Source organism: Solea solea, chromosome 4, assembly GCF_958295425.1.
Source record: "Solea solea chromosome 4, fSolSol10.1, whole genome shotgun sequence".
Classification (NCBI taxonomy): domain Eukaryota; kingdom Metazoa; phylum Chordata; class Actinopteri; order Pleuronectiformes; family Soleidae; genus Solea; species Solea solea.
Window position 1 is genome coordinate 4,433,865 of NC_081137.1, and position 19,874 is coordinate 4,453,738.

General features: G+C 40.9%; 1 protein-coding gene across 5 annotated transcripts in view; it reads left to right on the forward strand.

The window, feature by feature from the left end:
* The window catches only part of cadm1a (cell adhesion molecule 1a), a 370,896-nt gene that overhangs the window by 331,633 nt on the left and 19,389 nt on the right, over positions 1–19,874 (forward strand). For 2 of the 5 annotated variants that reach the window (XM_058627224.1, XM_058627226.1), the window contains 2 exons: positions 734–823; positions 11,458–11,490. The exons of 1 other annotated variant lie outside the window; for it this stretch is intronic. In XM_058627224.1, coding sequence (XP_058483207.1) covers positions 734–823; positions 11,458–11,490 — 123 coding nt within the window. The remainder of the gene's footprint in view (positions 1–733; positions 824–11,457; positions 11,491–19,874) is intronic. 2 more of the 5 variants (XM_058627227.1, XM_058627228.1) reach the window with 2 other exon arrangements.

The window sequence follows — 19,874 nt, forward strand, 5'->3', positions numbered from 1 at the left end:
CCAGAAATAATGTGTTCGGGCTCTCAAGACCCTGGATAAAAGCTGAAGCTATAGAAAACTTTTTGCAGACTTTCCTTCACTTGTTCCTGTTTATACAGACCCGTATTGTCCTCATGCAAACTGCAGCATTTGTCCATGTTATTCCCGTGCCTTTGTTTTTGCCTGCCGCCATTTGTCGTGTCATCGTGTTCGAGTTTCTACGTCAAGATTTAGTTTTTTTGATGTTGTTGCTGCCATGTCTTCGACTTTGCACTCTCCTCCTCGGAGATATTAAGAATGCACAGGCACGCTTGTTTGTCAAGATGGTTGACTGCATATCAATGACAGCATAAGTACAACACGAGCACCAGTGTTACTCATTAGACACTTAATCACTTCTAACAACCATGTGCTCGCTAGCATCGTTAAGTATCTCGTGTCACGGGCGCTTTGTACCCTGTGAACAGACCAAAAAGCGAAGAGTTCCCAACACGATCTTTGATCAGCTTAGTCGCTCCGAGACAGGATTATATGTTGTGGTGTCATCTACTGTATTTAATGCGCCGCCGTCCAACTAGTTCATCAAAAACCTCTACAGCCTTCACGACCTTTAACTCTCTCTAACACACACAGTCATGCATCAAACGGCGATACCATCACAGAGACTTTGCTTTATCTTCATGGCTTTTATACTCGTCTTTTTTTTTTTTATTCACCCACCATGTGTTTGTCATGTATTTGTCCTCTCATCCAGATGCTCCCACCACCACCCCTAAACCCACCACCGCCACCACCACCACCATCACCATCACCACCACCATCTCCCACCATGAAGCCAATCAAGGTACAGTACCACCCTCACACGACCTGTGTAGTATCTGTGTGTGTTTGTGCACCTCCCTGAATCACTCTGTGAATCTCCATGTCTCCATGATATGGCGGCATATTGCTGCTGCACCCATTTAGTTTTACATGGGGCAGACAACAGCTAATATACGAACCCGGACAAGGGAGAAGGCGCTGTGTCTACCGTTTGGGAAGAGGTGCTGATGCAATTATACCCAGAATCAGAAGTCCTGTGCCTCTGACAAGTGTTTTTTTAGTTCAGAATGGTGTTCTTTGTGTGCCACAGACTTGTCCAGCCGCTCCATGCTTAAAGATCTGCAAAAATATACTTATAAACAGGATATGACGTAATATTAATGCACATTTTTGCAGCTGGTATGGTCCCTCGGGATTAGTATGACCCTGGGCACATTTTTACTGACCTTTTTACCCAAGGGGAAAGTCACCATAATCTTTTTCTGACGTCGTCCGGTAATGGTTACTGACGAGGCACATTTGGACGGGACGGAAATTACAGAGAAGCTCCGGTAATAATTACTTTACCCCACCTCTCCATGTAAAACTAATCCCATCTGAGTAGAGCTAAAGCTGCCGTCAGTGAAATGCTTCACCTGAAATATGTGTTATTATAAATGCTGAGTGTGACACGGCAACACAAATAAACGGCAAGAAATTGCAAATTATTCGGAGGTGAATTTCTTAAAACCCTCTTTTATTATCTCGAACACCCAGTGCTGCGTGATTAAAGGTCCAGTTTGTAAAATTTGGCTTAGATTAGTGACAGATAATGAATATGAATGACAGCAAATGTATAATGTATATGAGTTGTTTTTCATTGCCGCAGAATGAGCCGTTTATATTTGTATCAGGAGCCAACCAATGTGGTTAATGTAGGAATAAATGGAAAAACAAACTTATCTGATGTGCCAAAGCCTTAAATCTCGGAGATTTTATTGCTAAACTACATTACTATGTAGGTTTATGGAACCAGGCCAAATAGCTCCTGTGCTGGGTTAGATAGATGCGTGATAGAGCTGCAAATAGCTGTGAATGAGTGTGAATGGCACAACTGTAGACTGGAAAAGTGTTGCAGATAATCTGACCGTTTGTGGGAGGGAAAAGGTGACTGTGGGGTTTAATAACAACTGAGCGAGGGCGCCCGAAAATGAGGCCCTTTTTAGAAATAAACAAAAATTTTTCTCAGACTCCTCCAGCAACAGAACTCGAGGCTGTCGCGAGTGTAAATCTCCAAAGGGCGCAGATAGAAAACATCACTGTATGCCTCGACTCAGAAATCAGCCTGAGCTCCACATGCAATCAAAGCCTCTCTGACAGACCACTCAATGGGAACAAATCTCACGAGGCCGAGACAGAAATCCCAGGCATTGTGCTTGATTATGCCATCTGATTGGATTAAAGAGAATACCTATCTATGCAGGCTGATTGATAGCTCCTTTTTTTTGCCTCAGATCAAGGCGTCAGTTTTCTGATTGTAGTTATTCTGACTGATTCGTGCTGAGATCTCTGCTGATTTGCAAAATGATCGTAGTTGCTTCTAATGTACCCGCTGAGAATCATAGAGTTGCCGTGGGTAAATAACAAAAGCAAAAAAACATATTTCATAAAGACGTAAAACAAGTGACTCAGAGTCAATGAATTGAAATGAAGCGATGTTACTTTACAAAAATGCACTTTGGCTCAATTGAAGTGGCTGTGTAGGTTTTGCTGCTGCTCTGTTATGACCAATATTTAATTGCAGCATACCCACCGACAGACATATTTATAGATGTGTTCTTGCACCACTGTTACATAAATATTTCAGTGGATTTATCACAAAAGTAAAACAGTAAAACAACACCAGGTGACAGGTTTATTGTTTCCACTTGGGCTCCTGTCGGGATTATTTCCTCGACAATGTTTTATATTCATTGAATCCCTGTATGTTTTGGTGGAAATAGTTGGTATAGTGAAACAAATGAACAGGAAACAGTCCCTTCACTCACTGGCGGTGTTTTAAAAGTAAATAAAATGAAGAGGATTTCAATTTACCAATGTTATAATTTGAGTTTGCCCTTACTTGTGCCTTGTTTTACAAAATCTGGGATTATGTTGTCAAGATTCTGGTGTAACAACACACATTGTGGTATTCGGAGATCGATTTCTGGTCTGAAAATGGACTAAATTTGGCACACACCTATGCTTTTGATAATTGGAAATGCAACAATGGGTGAACAAGGACCAAAAAAGGACAAAAGAAAAGTACATTTTTCAGTTTTGCAGTGGGAAAAGGTGACGCCTGGCGCGTGCGTCGCTTGCCTTTTGCTCTCTCGCTCTGTGTCTGGCTCGTCTCCCCACACCGCAGATATGATTATGACTTCACTTTCTGTTCCATCGCTGACAGAAAAAGTCACGTGACATTTGTTTACACAGAGGGAGAGACAGAGGATCTTCACAGGTACTAAAATAGTTTTAAAGATGTATGTATGTTTCCCGTGCCTCGACACTGAAACTACAGTCAGAGGTGTCAGTTTTGTGTAACCATGCTGGCAGAATGTCATTATCATTATCGTGTGTGTCTATTTTTGCTGGGAACTGCACGTCACATGTGAAAAGTAGATGTTGTGAGGCACCTGTCCTGCATGCAGTGTTTACACTCTAACGTGTTAATTAGGGAGTTATAACGGAGCGCAGCAGCGACGCACATGTGTTATATATGTAGCTTGCAGGTGTCTTACTGCCTTCGTGTTTTCACCTTCACTGGAAAAACATAAGCCATATTGCAGCAGATTTCAGTGCAACATTATTTTTGCAAACATTGGCCTACAAATGATTGCTGAATGCAATGCGAGGACAATTTAAAAACATGGGTGACCACAGACACAATGAGCTTTGTAACCGATTTTGAATGTTTTAATCCTGAGAAAACACACACTGGGCGATCCAGTCAAGACGCAGGACCACACACTCGGCGTTTAATCGAGTTACGGGGATTTGGGATCTCATAGAAAGTCGTGACTTGTCTCAGCTTGGTTGTGATGCATCTTGCAGGACACTGTTGCCATAAATCCACAAGTGTGTCCTTTCTCTACTCTCCATCAGGCTCGGGATACGGCCGTCATATTTATCCTTTAAACAGAAGTACTTTTTGGTAACAGACACTCTCGTCGGTTGCGTGGTTCTGCTCACACCCCCCAATCACTGTTCAAATAGTAAATATTAAATATGTTTAATACTTACTACTCTGATGACTTTTGTTAATCCCTCACACTACAGGATAATCTGTTCAAATCAGCGTGGTGCAGGCTTTAGAACAAGGTCAACTGTGACATGTGACTCGCATAACTGTCCACTTAAAGGATGTAATGTTAAAATAAAACACAGAATCTTTAATTGCTACAAATAACTATAGCGGGTTATTTCTGTCGCCTGCATGAACAGGTCCCATGTGGGCTCCACCTGATAAATGACAATATTTTCCGAGTGAAACAGCCCACTTACAGTTTGTGCCAGATGTCCTCTCTTGGCTTTCAGCTGTCAGGGGCATTGCATTATTACTGTGTGTATAGATTGAAGGCAGCAGTCTCATATGGCCGTAATGCGCTCCGCCGTTTGATTTCATTTACCCACAGTGTGCCACACAGATCAGAGACCCACTGCCAAATGAATCCATCAAAGCAGGACTGTGTTTTTTTTTTTGTTTTTTTTTTAATCAATTTCCCATTAGAGGGAAAGAATAGAGCGTTTTTAAAAAAAAAAAAAAAATAATCCATTAGAGCCTCCAATACATGGCTTTTAAGTTTAGAAAGTGACATGGGGAAATGACTAAATCCAAATTTCACTGTTAAATAAATATCTGCTCATCGGTTCCTGTAATAAGGACATATTAGCATTTTTATATTTCTCCAAACACCTTTCAGGAACCAAATTTTCCTTTATATCCCTTTTCACCTTCGTTTGTATCCTCTGTCTCGCTTCCCTTGTGTTCGGCTGCCCATATTCGTCTTTTTTCTTGCCTATTTGATGTCATTGTGCTTGACACATTTTCCTTGAAAAGCTATATTTTGGTCCTGTACTCGCTCCTCTGGGGCTGCAGTCTATTATCTTTTTAGTGGTGGTCAGGGCCAAAAAGGAAGTCTTTTTATGAAACACGAGCTGACCCCAAAAGTAGAAATTTACTGCCGTCTCGGTAGCGATTCAACATTTATCCTCACACGTGTTTCATATCTGTCATCACATTACCTCTCTCCCCCGTCAGCCCGTCAACCGAGTGTTCCAAATAAAACAGACTGTCAAAAGCGGAACCAAAATAGACGCATGCAAATAACACATTTGCATTTGTGTATTCACAAACCACAATTTGCCTCGTATGGCTTTAAACATTCTCTGTCTTTAAACCCCATATATGGCAGGAAACTACCCCAAAAAAGTATTTTTAGCAGGAGGAAAAATGTAGAAACCTGTGGAAGTCACAAGGGAAGGATTCCTTTTCCAGGACAGACAGAAGTGCAAAAGATGTGTGCACTTATTTTTAGGTATATTAGATTCTATATACATATTACATTTAGACGTAGTGTACAATCCTTTTTCGTTTGGCTTTTTATTAGATTTTTATGCCGGATGCCCTTCCTGATGCAACCCTCCCATTTATCCATGCTTGAGACCGGCACAAGGACGACACTGGATGTGGCCTTTCGCGTGGATGGGGTCAATTTAGAGGGTCCAATTAACAATGAGCAATTGGGATTGGGTACCTTGCGCAGGAGTACCGCAGCCCTTGACCTGGCGGGGACTCGAACCGCCAAAATGTTCAATCTTCGAATAGAAGTGTAGAAATAAGGCCACAGCTATGCACCGGATCAGGAATGATATAGAAGAATGACTTCACTAAACCAATCAACTATGATGAATATGCACATAATGCAGTTGTGCAAGGGATATCTAGGTATAAGCATTCATGCAAAATGTATATGTTGTGCAGAGATGGGGGTGTTAGCTGTAGGGTCAGCTGTCGTTACCGTTAAATATTACATGCGGTAGAAATATTGTACACTATGGGACAAAGATAGCAGGTGAAACAAATATCCATATGGCTTTTCAGCATGTGCAATTATATTAACATTATCATGAAGTGACATAATTAATTATGTAAAAATAGACAACGCGGCGTGTGCAAGATATCGTGCGTGGAATTGCTCCCACGTTGCTCCGTTCGGTTGTGTGTCCATTTTTAAATTGGAGCCAGCCAGCTCTAACTAATTTGATAAAAGTTGATAGAAACAGAATAACCGCCATCCCATAACGTACAGCCCGAAGAGAGCATCGGTGGAATTATAGCCCAAGTCCAACATGTCTTCTTAATGTGGCCGTATATTGTCTTCTGAAGGTATTACTGTGGCACGCGGTGGCCAAACGGAGATGAAACTCGTAAAGCAGCGGCAGGATGTGATCACACAATATCTGGAAAGTGTATTTACTCCTACAATACGCTCATATTTACGGGATAACACTAACGTCTGTGATCAAATAAGTTGCAGTAATTGTGCCTGTAGTTTCTGTATTTAAAAGTTGCCAGTCGTGGATGAGCATATTTCAAGAAAGACATGTCCAAGCTGAAGATAAAAGTTACAGAATATGCAGAATTATGCACACATATAGTACGATATTGTCATAGAACAGTTAAAAAATGGCTTTAGAATAAGAATTGTATATGTACTTTAGGCATAGACATCATGCGTTTTGAAGCAAAAAGGAATTACTGCTTTCCGACCTTTGTGACATTTTACAATCTAACCATTAGATGTCACTATTTCTTGTGCACACCATTCACACATTCTTTAAAACAAGTCTCCACAGCTCTACTAGCAGGAGGTGGTTTAAGAAGTGTTAGTCTGTTTTTGTCTGGGGCTCATTGTTAAGAATTTGAATATTTTTGTGAATCATAAAGGACAAAAAAACAAAAATGGTGGCACAGGAGAATCAGCACAGTTTTCAGGATTGATCTTCCAAGTTAAAGTAGCAAAAAACATCCGTATTCGTCGTTGTCATTCCTCTACATTATCGCCATAGAATTACAATTCTATAATTTCTTTGCCAGATTTACTGTTTCCCACTCACCTCTGGCAGTTCTCACACGCAGAAATCTGTTGTCGGACAGACAGAGGTCCCAGTTTCTCTATCGGCAGCGCTTATGCTGGGGATGGCAAAAGCCTGGGAAGAATAAGCAATCACAGGCTTGAGCTGGAGTACGGAAAAATGGAGGTCAGAAAAAGTGGATGCAACAAAAAAAGTAATCTAGCAGCCAGCGGGGACACCCAGCAGTCGCTTGGCATTTTCGGCAGCGCAGGATTCCTGCTAATGCATTTCCTGCCAATATAATTATGATTGACATGCAGTTATCTCCGCATGTTGAGCTGTAAGCCATGTCACAGTGAGTCTTCCAAAGGGCAAATGGGAAGCCTGGTAACTAGTCATGGAGCTGTGTCCACATCAAGGCCCGTGTCGGCAAGGACACTGACCATGTCTCAGCCTGACCTCTGAAGCTGGCGGTGAGGAGGAGGAGGAGGAGGAGGAAGAGGAAGAGGCTCATCCGAAATGTTCAGGCAATCACTCAGCAGCAGACATATTGAATGGTCCCACATGGCTGCCACCCACAGTGTAATGAGGGTTAGCAGGCCACGCTGGCTTTCTGTTGTACTAATGAATACAAGTACATTACTGTCTTCAAGCAGCGGTGGAGCTACGACACAAAAAAGGGGGTCATTGTGGTTTAGATGTTTTGCTTCAGAGCAAAATCGTAGATATCTTTGTTGGATATTTTGCCTCAACTTGTCTTGACTTTGCATGAAAACAACGTGATTAGTCAGGGCTTCAATATTTGGAGCCGCATAATTGGAAACACCGATAGCCTGTGTATGTGGGTCACTTCTGTCAGTGAGGTGGCACTGCTGGTTTTCATAAGGCTAAGTGGAAATGGTGGCCATTTAAATGCACCCTATCCTCACAGCAACAATCCCAGTGTGGCCAAGAGCTTTTTTTCTGAGCGGAGTTTGCATGTTCTCCCCGCGTGTGCGTGGGTTTTCTCCAGGGTCTCCGGTTTCCTCCCACAGTCCAAAAACATGCAGAGGTTAATTGACCGTAGGTGTGAATTTGAGAGTACATCGTTGTTGTTTTTGTGTGTATACTGGGATCGAGTCCAGCCCCCCTGCAACCCCTCGTGTGGAGGATAAAGCGGTAGACAATGAATGAATGAATGGAGCCTGAAGTGACATGTGAAACTGCAAATTTGGGCCTTTTTTTGGCAAATGAGCGGTGCTCTTGGCAATCTTTCGAAAGCAAATGAGGGGCACCGTTAGTAAAGATGTGGCACAATCACTGACATGTGGTCATACATGAAGTGAGGGACCATAATTTACAAAATGGATGACATGCCATTATAGAGAAGACCTGAAACTAGGTGAGTGAAGTTGCCCTCTGATGGCCATTCAAGAGAATACAAGACACCTCTGCATTAGCTTCTCTGTCCATACTGAGAGACTATATCCATTATTTATTGAGTTACTTGACACATCACAATAATCCTTGAGAGCAGTTTAATTTTAAAACGTATCGATACACTTAGGTCATGGAGTCATGTCACAATTTAAATTTCTTAGTCTGCTGATCCTGTACTATAGTGCACTTTATGTCACATATAAAACTTTAGTTTTGGAAAGGATATTGTTTCTGAGTGGACGTAATGGAATGTAAAATGAGATCTGAAGAATATACAAAATTAAAAAAAAATAAGTAACAAAAAAAGAACGGGACAAACCAGACTTGTGTCAACCAACAGAAAATGTCAGGAACCTTGTTCTGTCTCCACAAATATCACCATAATTAAGATGCAGCTGTAAATATCACACATTATTGATAACTGGTCGACTGGCTTCCTTTTCTTTACATAAATTTACGTGAGAGACATCGCTAATGCGTCTCCTAATTATGGTGGAAAGAGATTTGTATAAACTAATCCCAAGGTTTCAGCGCTGTTTTCATTGAGGTGCACTTCAGCCAAAATATACCTCAAAATTGCCCGTCTAATGACTGCCCTGTGGCATTATTTAGCACTGACACGGCTCAATTATTCAAGGACCTTGTGGAAAAATGGATCCTGAGAGGCTCGGTAACGTCGAAGACAGACCTGATACAGTCTCACCTTGTGAGATTGTTTGCCATATCCTGAGCCCCTGGCAGCAGAGCTGAGGTGTGGCATTGGCCTTCTGCTCCCTGAACAATTGCACATCAGTGCTGAGTGCCATTCTTGCTTTTACACAAACAACTGGCTATTACTGGATGGCTTACAGGCGGTGCACTTTCTCATTTATCTCTGTTCAGGACACACTGCCAAGGAAACGCAGGGCACACTGTGTACATCATGAAGTTAAATAACGATGCCGTTACGTGAACGTGATCTGTTTTCCCTGCCCGTACTCCAAATGTTGTTTTTATCATAACAAATTCATTTTGTTGCTTTTACCGTGTTAAAAGGTTAACACTTAAAATTCAGACATGCTGTGAATACTCTGAGAGCCAAGCCGTATTTGTTAGTGAGCTACCATCTCCTGAATAAGTGGTTTTAAAAGCAAAACTCGGGAAGGTGCTGGCCCTGTAATACAGTGGAGAGTAGTACTCGTCTGCATTGTAGTTATACAATGCCTGTGTGAATAATATCTCTGTTGTGTACACTGGTCGGGATTTGATATCAAATCAACTCAATCATTGTAAAAGGTCTCGGTGGTTGTTTTTGCTTTTTTTGTGTGTTTGTTTTTGGTGGATCTGCAGCGCTGCTTCTATCTAGAAATGCACAAAATGTCTTCATTAATGACAATTAAAGACCTGAAGAGTTCACCTGACAGGCTTCACACTCGGCAGGTGGCGTACTGAGGTCACCAGTGTGTGCCGGGACACTGGTTGGACAAGAAGGCCAAGAGATATTGATAGAAATGTAACAGATATAGAGCCACTTCTGCCCAAACACAAGTGTCATCCTTGGGAATATTGACTGAAACCGACATAAGTCCTAGAAATGTCGTCCGAGCCCGTTTTAGTTGAACTGAAACGCTCTCTGAAGTGGAACGGTTTCAGTTTGGTATGATACATCTCTTCCATTTTTGGCACCCTTCCCTTGGGGGACCAGAGTAAAATGGTAGGGTACAATCCATGACAGAAAAAGGGAGTGATGCTCCCTTGGCACCAGTGTTTCTTCAAAAAGAGTTGCTGGACGTCCTCTGTTGTTGTCTGTTGTGTCACATTCGATGTAGTTGTTCCTTTACCGTTCCAAACCATACCCTGTACTGTACCGAACTGTACCATAATGGTGGACGTAGCCTTGTAGCCTTTATTTATGATTATGGCAAACAACAAACGTTATAGTTTCATCCAGGCGGAAGCAACTACTCGCCCCATGAACACACTCGCACGCACAAATACACCCAAGTCACACATGTTATGAGTTATCATCAGCATTTATGAGTGTATTAAATGTTCAGACTCGCCATTAACGGCCATCCGTTCTCTTTTATTAACTCTCGTTGAACTGTAAACACTGCTAACGACTTACATAATCCGACCACCGTGGATTATTTTGACTTTTTGTGGAGGGAGAGCTTCAGTAGCCTAGTTTATCCTTTCTTTTGAAAAAGGCCATTTAAATGCACCCTATTTTAGTCTATGTTTCACTAAAAGAACTTTAAATAACCATGACATGACCGAACCTGACCCGTTGGGTCCTGAAGTGGCTCAGTTCAGTTGTTATGTTTGAGTTACAGCCCTAAAATTCATCAAATATATTGTGGTTGTCTGTTCTTTCCTCCTGACCAGCTGTGCCGTTTACAAAACTGGTGAAGCAGTTAGTGTAAAGATGCTGTGCAGCAAGACAGATGGAACACCGATGGATACACAACAGCTCGAGATGGATGCTTAAAACCAAACATTTGTCAAAATGTCATCCGTACAATGAAAGATATTAGGGGCGACCAGGCTGAGCTAAAGGTTACTAAAACTACATGTGTGTTAGTCAAGTTAAAGTGGACACATCACTGTTGCCGAGTCATCTCGGTACTAAAGACAGTCGACACTCTACTTGAGCGGCTGCCACGCAACGCGTCCCCGTTGTTCTCCAAGTCATGCGCGGCTAAATTAGGACAGCTGCACGATTATTTCCTCCTGATAGTTTGTCTTTCCTCGGCACCAAAGCTGCCAACAGTAGCTACATGATAATAGTTTCATCCATATCTCCTCAAGCAGTAGCCACACTCCCCTCTGAATGGACCGTCCAGTGTGTGTGTGTGTGTGTGTGTGTGTGTGTGTGTGTGTGTGTAAAAGAGGAAAAAAAAAAAAGCTTTTATTTATCTCTGCACTGCCTTTGGTTCCCTTTGATTTCCCTCAAGCCTTATGTCTTTTGTCATGTTCTGGTCTTCCGAATGCTTGCTTATGGGTGTCATTTGTTTTCTCCCCCTGCCCCCCCACTCCCCCCCCCCCCCCCCCTTCCCTGCCTCCTCCTCCTCCTCCCCCATTTCTCCTTTTATTTGCATGCTGTTCCTCCTGTTCCACACCTCCCTCCACAACTGCCATGTCCTCTCCCTGTGTGCTCAGACCCTGCGCCCAGCACTGAACCTGCAGCTCATGGTTGGTATCTCTACTTTCCTCTTTATGTCTTTATTTCTTTCTTTCTTTATTTTTTTGTTGTTGTTGATGTGTATCCTGTCTCTGCAGCATGCCTTCTTTCACTGTTGCACTGTGGACATGATTGTTTCAGGCTGCCTGGCCTGGGAATGTGAAGCTGTGTCCGTGGTATCAGTCGTTTATTAATCACACTGATACGTCTTTGGATGCCACTCAACAGCTCCGAGCATTTTCTCCGGTCACATTAGTTGCACCACAAAGACGTTTAAATCACCTCATGTCCCCGAAGTGAGACAGATACACCGAGGTTTAAACTGCACTTGTGAAATGGTTGCCCCAATGTACCAATTACTGTGTTTCCCTGAAGGTGCCACACAGGAATAAAACCCACTCTGAGGCCACGGCTGATAATATCGACAGCATGAAATGATTTTTACGTGCAGGCAAACACAGACTTCATTTACTCGCCGTCATTAATTTGAATGGAGATGATACGCATCATTTTCTCATTTTGCTTTGATTTGCATCCGTTGTCTCCTGATTGTGTTTGGTTTTTTTTTCCATAACTTGCGTGAACAAATTCATGAACGCATGAGCTCGGGTTCCCCACAATGACTCCACTCACCTGTCTTGATGATAAAACTAGAATCTGAGTCTGTGGTTATTTATTCGCATGTATTGGGCTGTCAGTTTCAAATATGGGTGGACAAGACAAACTCATAAAATCACAAATGAGAAGCACAACAGTGATGGCACATTTGGGGCCTGTAACGGTCTACTGCGTCTAGTGCTTGCCTGCCACCGATATCACACTTGTACATGACCTTTTATTGTTTTTCTCAGCATCTGTGTAGATCTGGACAGATTTTATCAAAAAACTGGAGACGGAAGCAGCAGAAGCTGGTTGCTGACCAGTGTTAGCATTCACATTTTCTTATGACTCACACCTCGTCCTTGTGCAGTCTTCCTATTTTCACCACTTCGGCCTTCATTCTTCTTGCGCTGAGGATTTTACGCTGAGGTTTGTAAATTAATGAGTGCATAAATGAGGGAAGGGGTCATGTGTAGTCCTCCGCACTCGATTTATTTTGATCTGTAAAAGTAAAAAAGGCATTTTATGATGAGTTGGGTTTTGAGAGCTGATGTGCATATATTATTCTCCGGGTTCCTCCGACGCAGACGTATTAAATTGTTCAGATGAACTTCTTCACGGGTTTTTCCTCCGCTCTGCCCTGAGATTTTACATTTTGACTGTTGCACATGATGAGCAGTGTGCGAAAAACAAAAAGTTAATACCTGTGTTGTGTGGAAACACAGGACGTTATTATACGAGGGTCAAGTTTTAACTTTCTTAAACCTCTGTTGACCTCTGATAATGCAGAATTGGCAGGAACCATTTTAAGTAGATCCGTTTTATATTATTTATCTATAATGGTGCCTCAATCCCAGTTCAGCCAGGTTTACTCTGGATTCACATGTATATGTCGTATAAATGCTCCAGGTAGCTGTCGCAGGTTAGCAGATCAGTGACTTGGGTGATGGGTGGACAATTGTTGGGTGCACTTTGTCCCACAAAAACATCATTAACTGGGAAAAAACCCTTGTCTGCGAGCTCAGTTTGGACTGTTTAGTGTTTAAGCTGAACAGAAAATGTGATTTCATAGGCTTGAATTAGAATTAGAAGCGTTTTTCGTTCACCCCTCTCACCATCGAAGGATAAGACATGTAGATGAAGAATGGATTGATATTCATAGAATTCTTATTATTGTTCTTTGTTTCAGAGGAGGAGGATAACAAGAACAAATGAGGTTCAAATCATATGACATTTCCACTTAGGTTTTAAAGTTTACACATTAGGAAGAAGAGAGTAATTTAATCATGATACCTGAAGTATTTTCTAATCTATGCATGGATGAATTGATTTAATTTGCTTCTTGAATACATCACAGCGATCCTGGTGGGATGTCAGGCAGCTGAAGTGCCTCCTAACACGGTTTCAACGCGATATTCAGGTTTTCTCCACATAAATGATGTTGGCAGCTCCCGTTGCCTCCCGAACCACAGATGCTTTATTCTTCTTTTTTTGGGAGATGTGCTCACGAGTTTTTGAATGCTTGCCGCAGATGTTGTGTTTCTGCACATAATCATTTTTTAAATGCTCGTAATTAAGTGCAGTGATGCATCTTGAATATTGTATTTATCTCGACTTGGAAAAATCTTCCGTGATGATTTGGACCCGGTGCAGTAAACTGCAGCAGTGCAGAACCAAGACGACAAAAGCCAATAAGGAATCAGAGGTTTCAGCTTACACTAGAATACCTTTTCATATTGATTAAAATTACATGAAAATACACTGTAGAATAGCTACTTTGTACTAATCTGTGACTCTTTAATTCCAAGTCATTTACAAAGTAAGTAATTAAGCGTTTGTTGTATAATAGTTGATTCAGCTTCTGGCAATTTACTGCCTTTCCAATGCCAATGTTCAGCAATGTAGCCTTAATTTTACTGTGTCGAATTTAATGTAATCCATATCAATGGGCTTTTTTTTTTGACACATAAAAAAGACTTTAACCGCTCTTTTGTTTTTTATCACTTTGGAATCTTCTACGTCGCATTATCCGTTCCGTATATTATGAATTGAAACTAAGACAACCTGGCGATGTGAAAGAGGTTGCTCGTATTGTTGAACCGACAGAGGATAACCACTCATGTCTGCAGCTGTCTTTAGCTTTTATGGAGCTTTATAGTGAAGTTTCAGCTCATTGTTTTGCTGTCAAGGCCTTGATTTTACTGTTTTTGGTTCACGCTCACTGCTGTCACAGCAGAAACTTCAGCTGCAGCAGACAGCTGTTTTCTGAGAAGGCTCTAAAAACCATCTGTGCGCTCCCGACTCAGCACAAAACATCACAGAGAAGCAATCAGAGTCTATAGTGTGTCCTTTAGAGCTTAAAACTCGTATCCTCTATTTCCTTTCCTACAAACCTGCAAGAGCTTTTTTTATTATCCTCGGAATCTGAAGGGAGGCAAAAATATGACTCCAAACAAATCGAGGTCACCATGCGCTAAATATTTTATTACAAATAAAATAAACATTATTGGATGTCTAAGTAGATGAGAGTGAAATTCTGTGTTTGGCATCTTTTAATAGCAAATGCAAAAAGAGCAGGTGTCAGATTAACTTTGCTTCATAAGTTGGCGTTTAACCCCACTGGAAAAACGACACTGCAAAGAAAGAAAGAAAGAAAATTGAAATTCACCTGTTGTTTTACCCTAATAAAATATTTGCAAAGGGCAAAAGATGACGTGCTCCAACCAGGTGGATTGATGGAGACGGGGTTTTCATTAATATGCATGCTCTATTTGGTGAATATACATTTGCGGAAGGTTCAGGTGTTGCAACGAATATTTCAGTGTAATCAACGTTAATTTATTCCATACGGCTCATTCCATGTGAAATTGGCTTTTCAGTGAAAATATCAGGCCGTTTATTTATAACAGTTGACACACAAACCATGAAATGCTCCTTTTCTCCTGCAATATTCAAACAGTATTTCTCCGTGTTGCTCACAACATATTGATCACATTCCCTACATCCGACTAATCTCATCTTATTTTTCTTTGAAGGTTGGAAGTGCTTTACACCAGCAATGACGATTTGTGTTTTTCTTACATAATTGAAAATAGTAAATGCTGCTTCATTATTAATGTTAGCGACGATTATTCTTGATATTTACTGTCAGGGGAAACAAGGTCAACGTTTATCCATAACTGACTTTAGATGAGATGAGACGAGACTAATAACATATAAGGGGAGATGAAGTTAGATAAGATAACATAAGGCAATGTAAGATAAAGAGGCTGTAAAAGATGACGTGAGATGAGATAAAGTCATTGAAGATAAGATACAGTATAAATCTAAGTTATTATTATTATTATTATAAGTAAGATGAGAAGAGATAAGATATACGGTGAGATGACGAGAGATAATGAAGTAAGACAATGTAAGATATAGAGGCGATAAGAGATGATGTTTCATTTATGGTGAGGTGAAATGAGATAAGATTAGATATAAGGTGAGATAAGATACGATAAATGGATAATATATAAGTTGAGATGACGTGAGTCTAGATAAGGTAATTTAAGATACGATGCTGTATAAGGTCAGATTAGAAGAGGTGAGATAAGATATAAGGATACGGTATAAGGTGAGGTGAAATGAGGTAAGATAACAGAGGCAATAAGACATGGGGTTTAATTTAAGATGAAGTGAGGTGAGATAAGATGAGATATGATTTGAGATGAGGTGAGACAAGATAAGGTCACTTAGATAAGATACAGATGAGAAGAGGTGAGGTGAGATGAAATAAGATAAGATAAGTTGAGATGAGGTGAGATAAGATAAGATAAGATGGGATGAGACAATGGTAATTTAAGATAATATAATGTATAAGTTAAGATAAGATGAGATGACAACAGTAAAAAATAAAATAAGAATATAAGGTAATTACAGGATGAATAACATGAAATCCTGTGCACATGGCGAAATGTTAGTATTGCTCTTGTTCCTGTAAAAACAAACTTGAATCAAATAGAATTGGTGGATTTTTCACATACAAAACCATCAGTAATAGACGAGACAACGATAAAATAAAGTTATGTGTAGGGATTAAAAGTAAAGGGCTAATAAAATGAATCTTGTAAAGCATAAGAACACGGAAATGTTCATAAAATAGGATTAAGTGTGTAGCCACTTTCATACTGAATGACTGTGACACATTACTTTTTATTTCTTTTTTTAAACATATCTCTTATGCATATGCCGGGTTTACCACGTACAAAACAAACAGGAGAGTCTGCACACACCTACACACACACACAGGCCAGAGAAGGGATCTTATTAGCCAGTCACCCATGTGGGAGTCCAGCCTGAATAGTAAATAAAAGACATCGATTTGATAAATAGTGAATCACTGTGTAATGAGTTGGATTTAAAGCCCACATTCAATGAATATTGACACCGATGAGTCCAGCGACTGGCAGCACAGTCATCAAAAACACAGACGGCGTCTCTCCCCCGTTGACGCACACCGAAGAAAGTTATTACATTTAACAATCAATTGAGCAAACTGTACACGGGCTGGAACAATACAGCTGCTTAATATGCCTGTTGCATTGCACCGAGCACCGATGCCATGGAAACACAGCGGCCTCTAATGATAATAACAACATATACGTTTGTTTAAATCACTTTAATAGGCTGCATTAACAGTAATCAGCGTAACAGTTCACTGGCGCTCTTAATCAAAATAATCAGCGGCGGCTGAGGCTCAGGAGGAAGAGGAGGACGTCCACTCATCACAGGGTCGGCTGTTCAATTAGTGTGTGTGTGTGTACTTGTATTTGTGTCCTCTTAAGGATATTTTCTGGTATATACACCGACCTTGTCAGGACCAGTTGTCCTCATGGAGACCAAAACCTGGTCTTAATAAGGCAGAACCTCATTTCTGAGGAACTGGTTAAGTTTTAAGGCTAAGATTTGAACTGTGATTAGGGTTAGGCATTACATGGATTACAATGAAGTGTCCTAAAAGACCAAAATCTGGTCCTAATGAGACAGAACTTCATTTCTGAGGAACTGGTTAAGATTATAGCTAATACTAATTGTGTTTGGGTTCAGGTTAGGGTTTGATATTAAATGATTAGGGTTAAGGTAAGGGATTTTGCTGGATAATGGATAAAATCTGGACTTAACAACGTGACCAGCATGTTGCCTCACAGTAAGAAGGTTGCTGGTTGTTGTGTTTGTGTGCATGGATTACCCAGTTTCCTCCCACATGTCCAAAGACATGCAGAGGTTAATTGTGAGTTAATGGGTTAGGGTTACCCCGCCTTTTGCCCTATGTCAGCTGGGATTGGCACCAGCATCTCCTCATGTGGAGGACAAAGCAGAAGTTTAGGGCTACACTTTGAGTTGTTAAAAACAATTCATCAACTAAAACGTAATACTCAGATTTGCACCCGAAACAAAAAAAAACCCTGAACCCTGCAAAGATTTTTGGTACAAATCCTTCTAAGTACATCTGACAACACCCTGTTTTCTCCCAGCAACTCAGCTCTCTGTGTCTTTTTTTTTTTTTTTTTAAACAAATTGGCTGTTTTTGCTTTGTTAGACCCAAAAGAACAACACCATCAATAACTGTACAACTTCTGTGCTTTCTTTGTGAGCTTAATGAATTCAGAAAGCTAAGTGCATATAATTTAGTGCTGCCTTCAAGTGTCTATTTAAATTGTTATTACTCATTTCTGTGTCAAAGGGGCAAGTTCCAAAAAAGAGAGGAAAAGAAAATCCATATATATATATATAGTATATATATATTTCTTTATGCTAATTCAAAGGCAAACGTGTGACACCAAGTCAGAGCCTATTATAAAAGCATTGGCGCTGACCAGCTGACTCTCAAATGCTGTTGCCATAGTGATGGCGTGCTTGTCCTGACGAGGAGAGGAAAAAAAAGAAGCTGTGACTGGAGTGAGCTTGAAGGTCTTTCCAAGGATTGTCCATTTCCATCTAAAATAAGCCAGGTACGAGGGAGGACGAGGCTCCGCGAGCTGCGGGGAACTAATAAAACATGCAGCGGAGAAAATAAGAGGCTCGGAGATGAACTGCCACTGGACTCGAGTAGAAATGGCAGAGGAAACATTTTGTTTGGGTCTTATTGCCAATGCTTAAAATGATAGAGTGCAACACATTGCAACTTGACAGGCATAATGACTGATTTTATTACGCATGTGGATAAACACCACTGTCCTTCTGGCACTTTGAAGCTCTTGTGGTGCAAATTCATTTTAGCTTCGTGAGAGAGTTAAAGGCGTCAATACAAAACAAAACCTATAGAAGGAGATGCATTTAGTGAATACCCATACAAAGCCAGCTCACTTAAATACACCAGAGTCTGCTGTTAAATATTGAGATTTTAGACATTTCCGTGCAATTGTTGGAGATTAACCCACGTTTTTTAGGATTGTTAAGTAGTTTTAAAGGGGACATATTGTGCAAAATCAACTTTTTAATCATTTAATACTTATATTTGGGACTCTGGAGGCCCTAGCAGTCGCCAAAGTGTGGAAAAAGAATACTCAGTCATGTTTTCGTGGTGTAAGTATAGGCGATAAAACACGTGATGTTGAATTCCCTGCGCTTATGACGGCAGCATGCGCATTTTAGTGCGAATGTTACCACCCCACCAGTAAGTTTACCTTGAGAGCTCCACCTTAGCTCCACCTTGTCCCTATAAAATGCGAGAGTGCAGGCGAGGGAGGAAGAGCGGTATTATGTCAACGCGGAGGGACAAGTGTGCTGTTCGTGGCTGCACAGTGAAGCACAGTGCTTCATCCTTATGGTATTTTGACCAAAGCATGTCACAGACATGTTCATTAGGACACCAGGGAACTATTTTAACTTGGAGAAATAGGGTATAATATGTCTCCTTTAACCGCTCTACAGTTCGGCATTGTTCGGCTTCATTCCTGTGACGGCACCTGGACCATAGAATCGCCTCAGCTCGTGTGTAACCTCGCCAGAGCAGGTACTAAAATAAGTACAAGGTATTATCGATTATTATCGGAAATGCAAAATAACCGTGCCGAGTCAAGTCAAGTGAGTGGAAATGCGCCATTTGTGTGGGCATGTAACAAAGAAAAGAATGAAGATATTTCTCAACTCAGGGGAAACTGAGGTTGGGAAGCACAGTTTTTCAAAAATACTACCCCTATTCTGAGCTAAATGCAAATCGGTGAAGTATTCCTTTAAGGCTGCGCTGACCCTTCCTTGTCGTCACATGTGACATATTGCGACCTTTTAAAACTAGCTGATACTGAGACGAACATAAATAGTGCAAAAGTAGGTACCAGCATGACCAGCAAAAGAAGTCATTCCAGAGGAATTACATGCAGCTTAGCACTTTTGTTTTGCCTATGTTCCAAGGTGCAAACAAACCAATCTCAGTCAATAGTTTACTAGAACTCACAAAAACAACACAGTTCACTACTGTTGTGTTCAAGAGGAAACGATATCGTAAGGTATAAACAAGTTCCAGCAGTTCAGAATGTACTCAAATGCAACACTTGCATCGACAAAACAGGAGGAAGCACAGCGCACAGAGGAGTGTGATGTCACATCAGCACTCTGCGAAGTATTTACATCCATTATATTTGATGTTGCATGTCAGAGCTTTAAATTGAGGATGTAAGCAGCTCAGTATACACTTTTTTAAAATTGGCGTAATACAGTCCACCTTGCTTTTATCAAGATAAAAATCAATAATATGAAATTTTAATGATACATTTTATTTATAGGGGCCTTAAGATCATCTAAGGTCGACTTA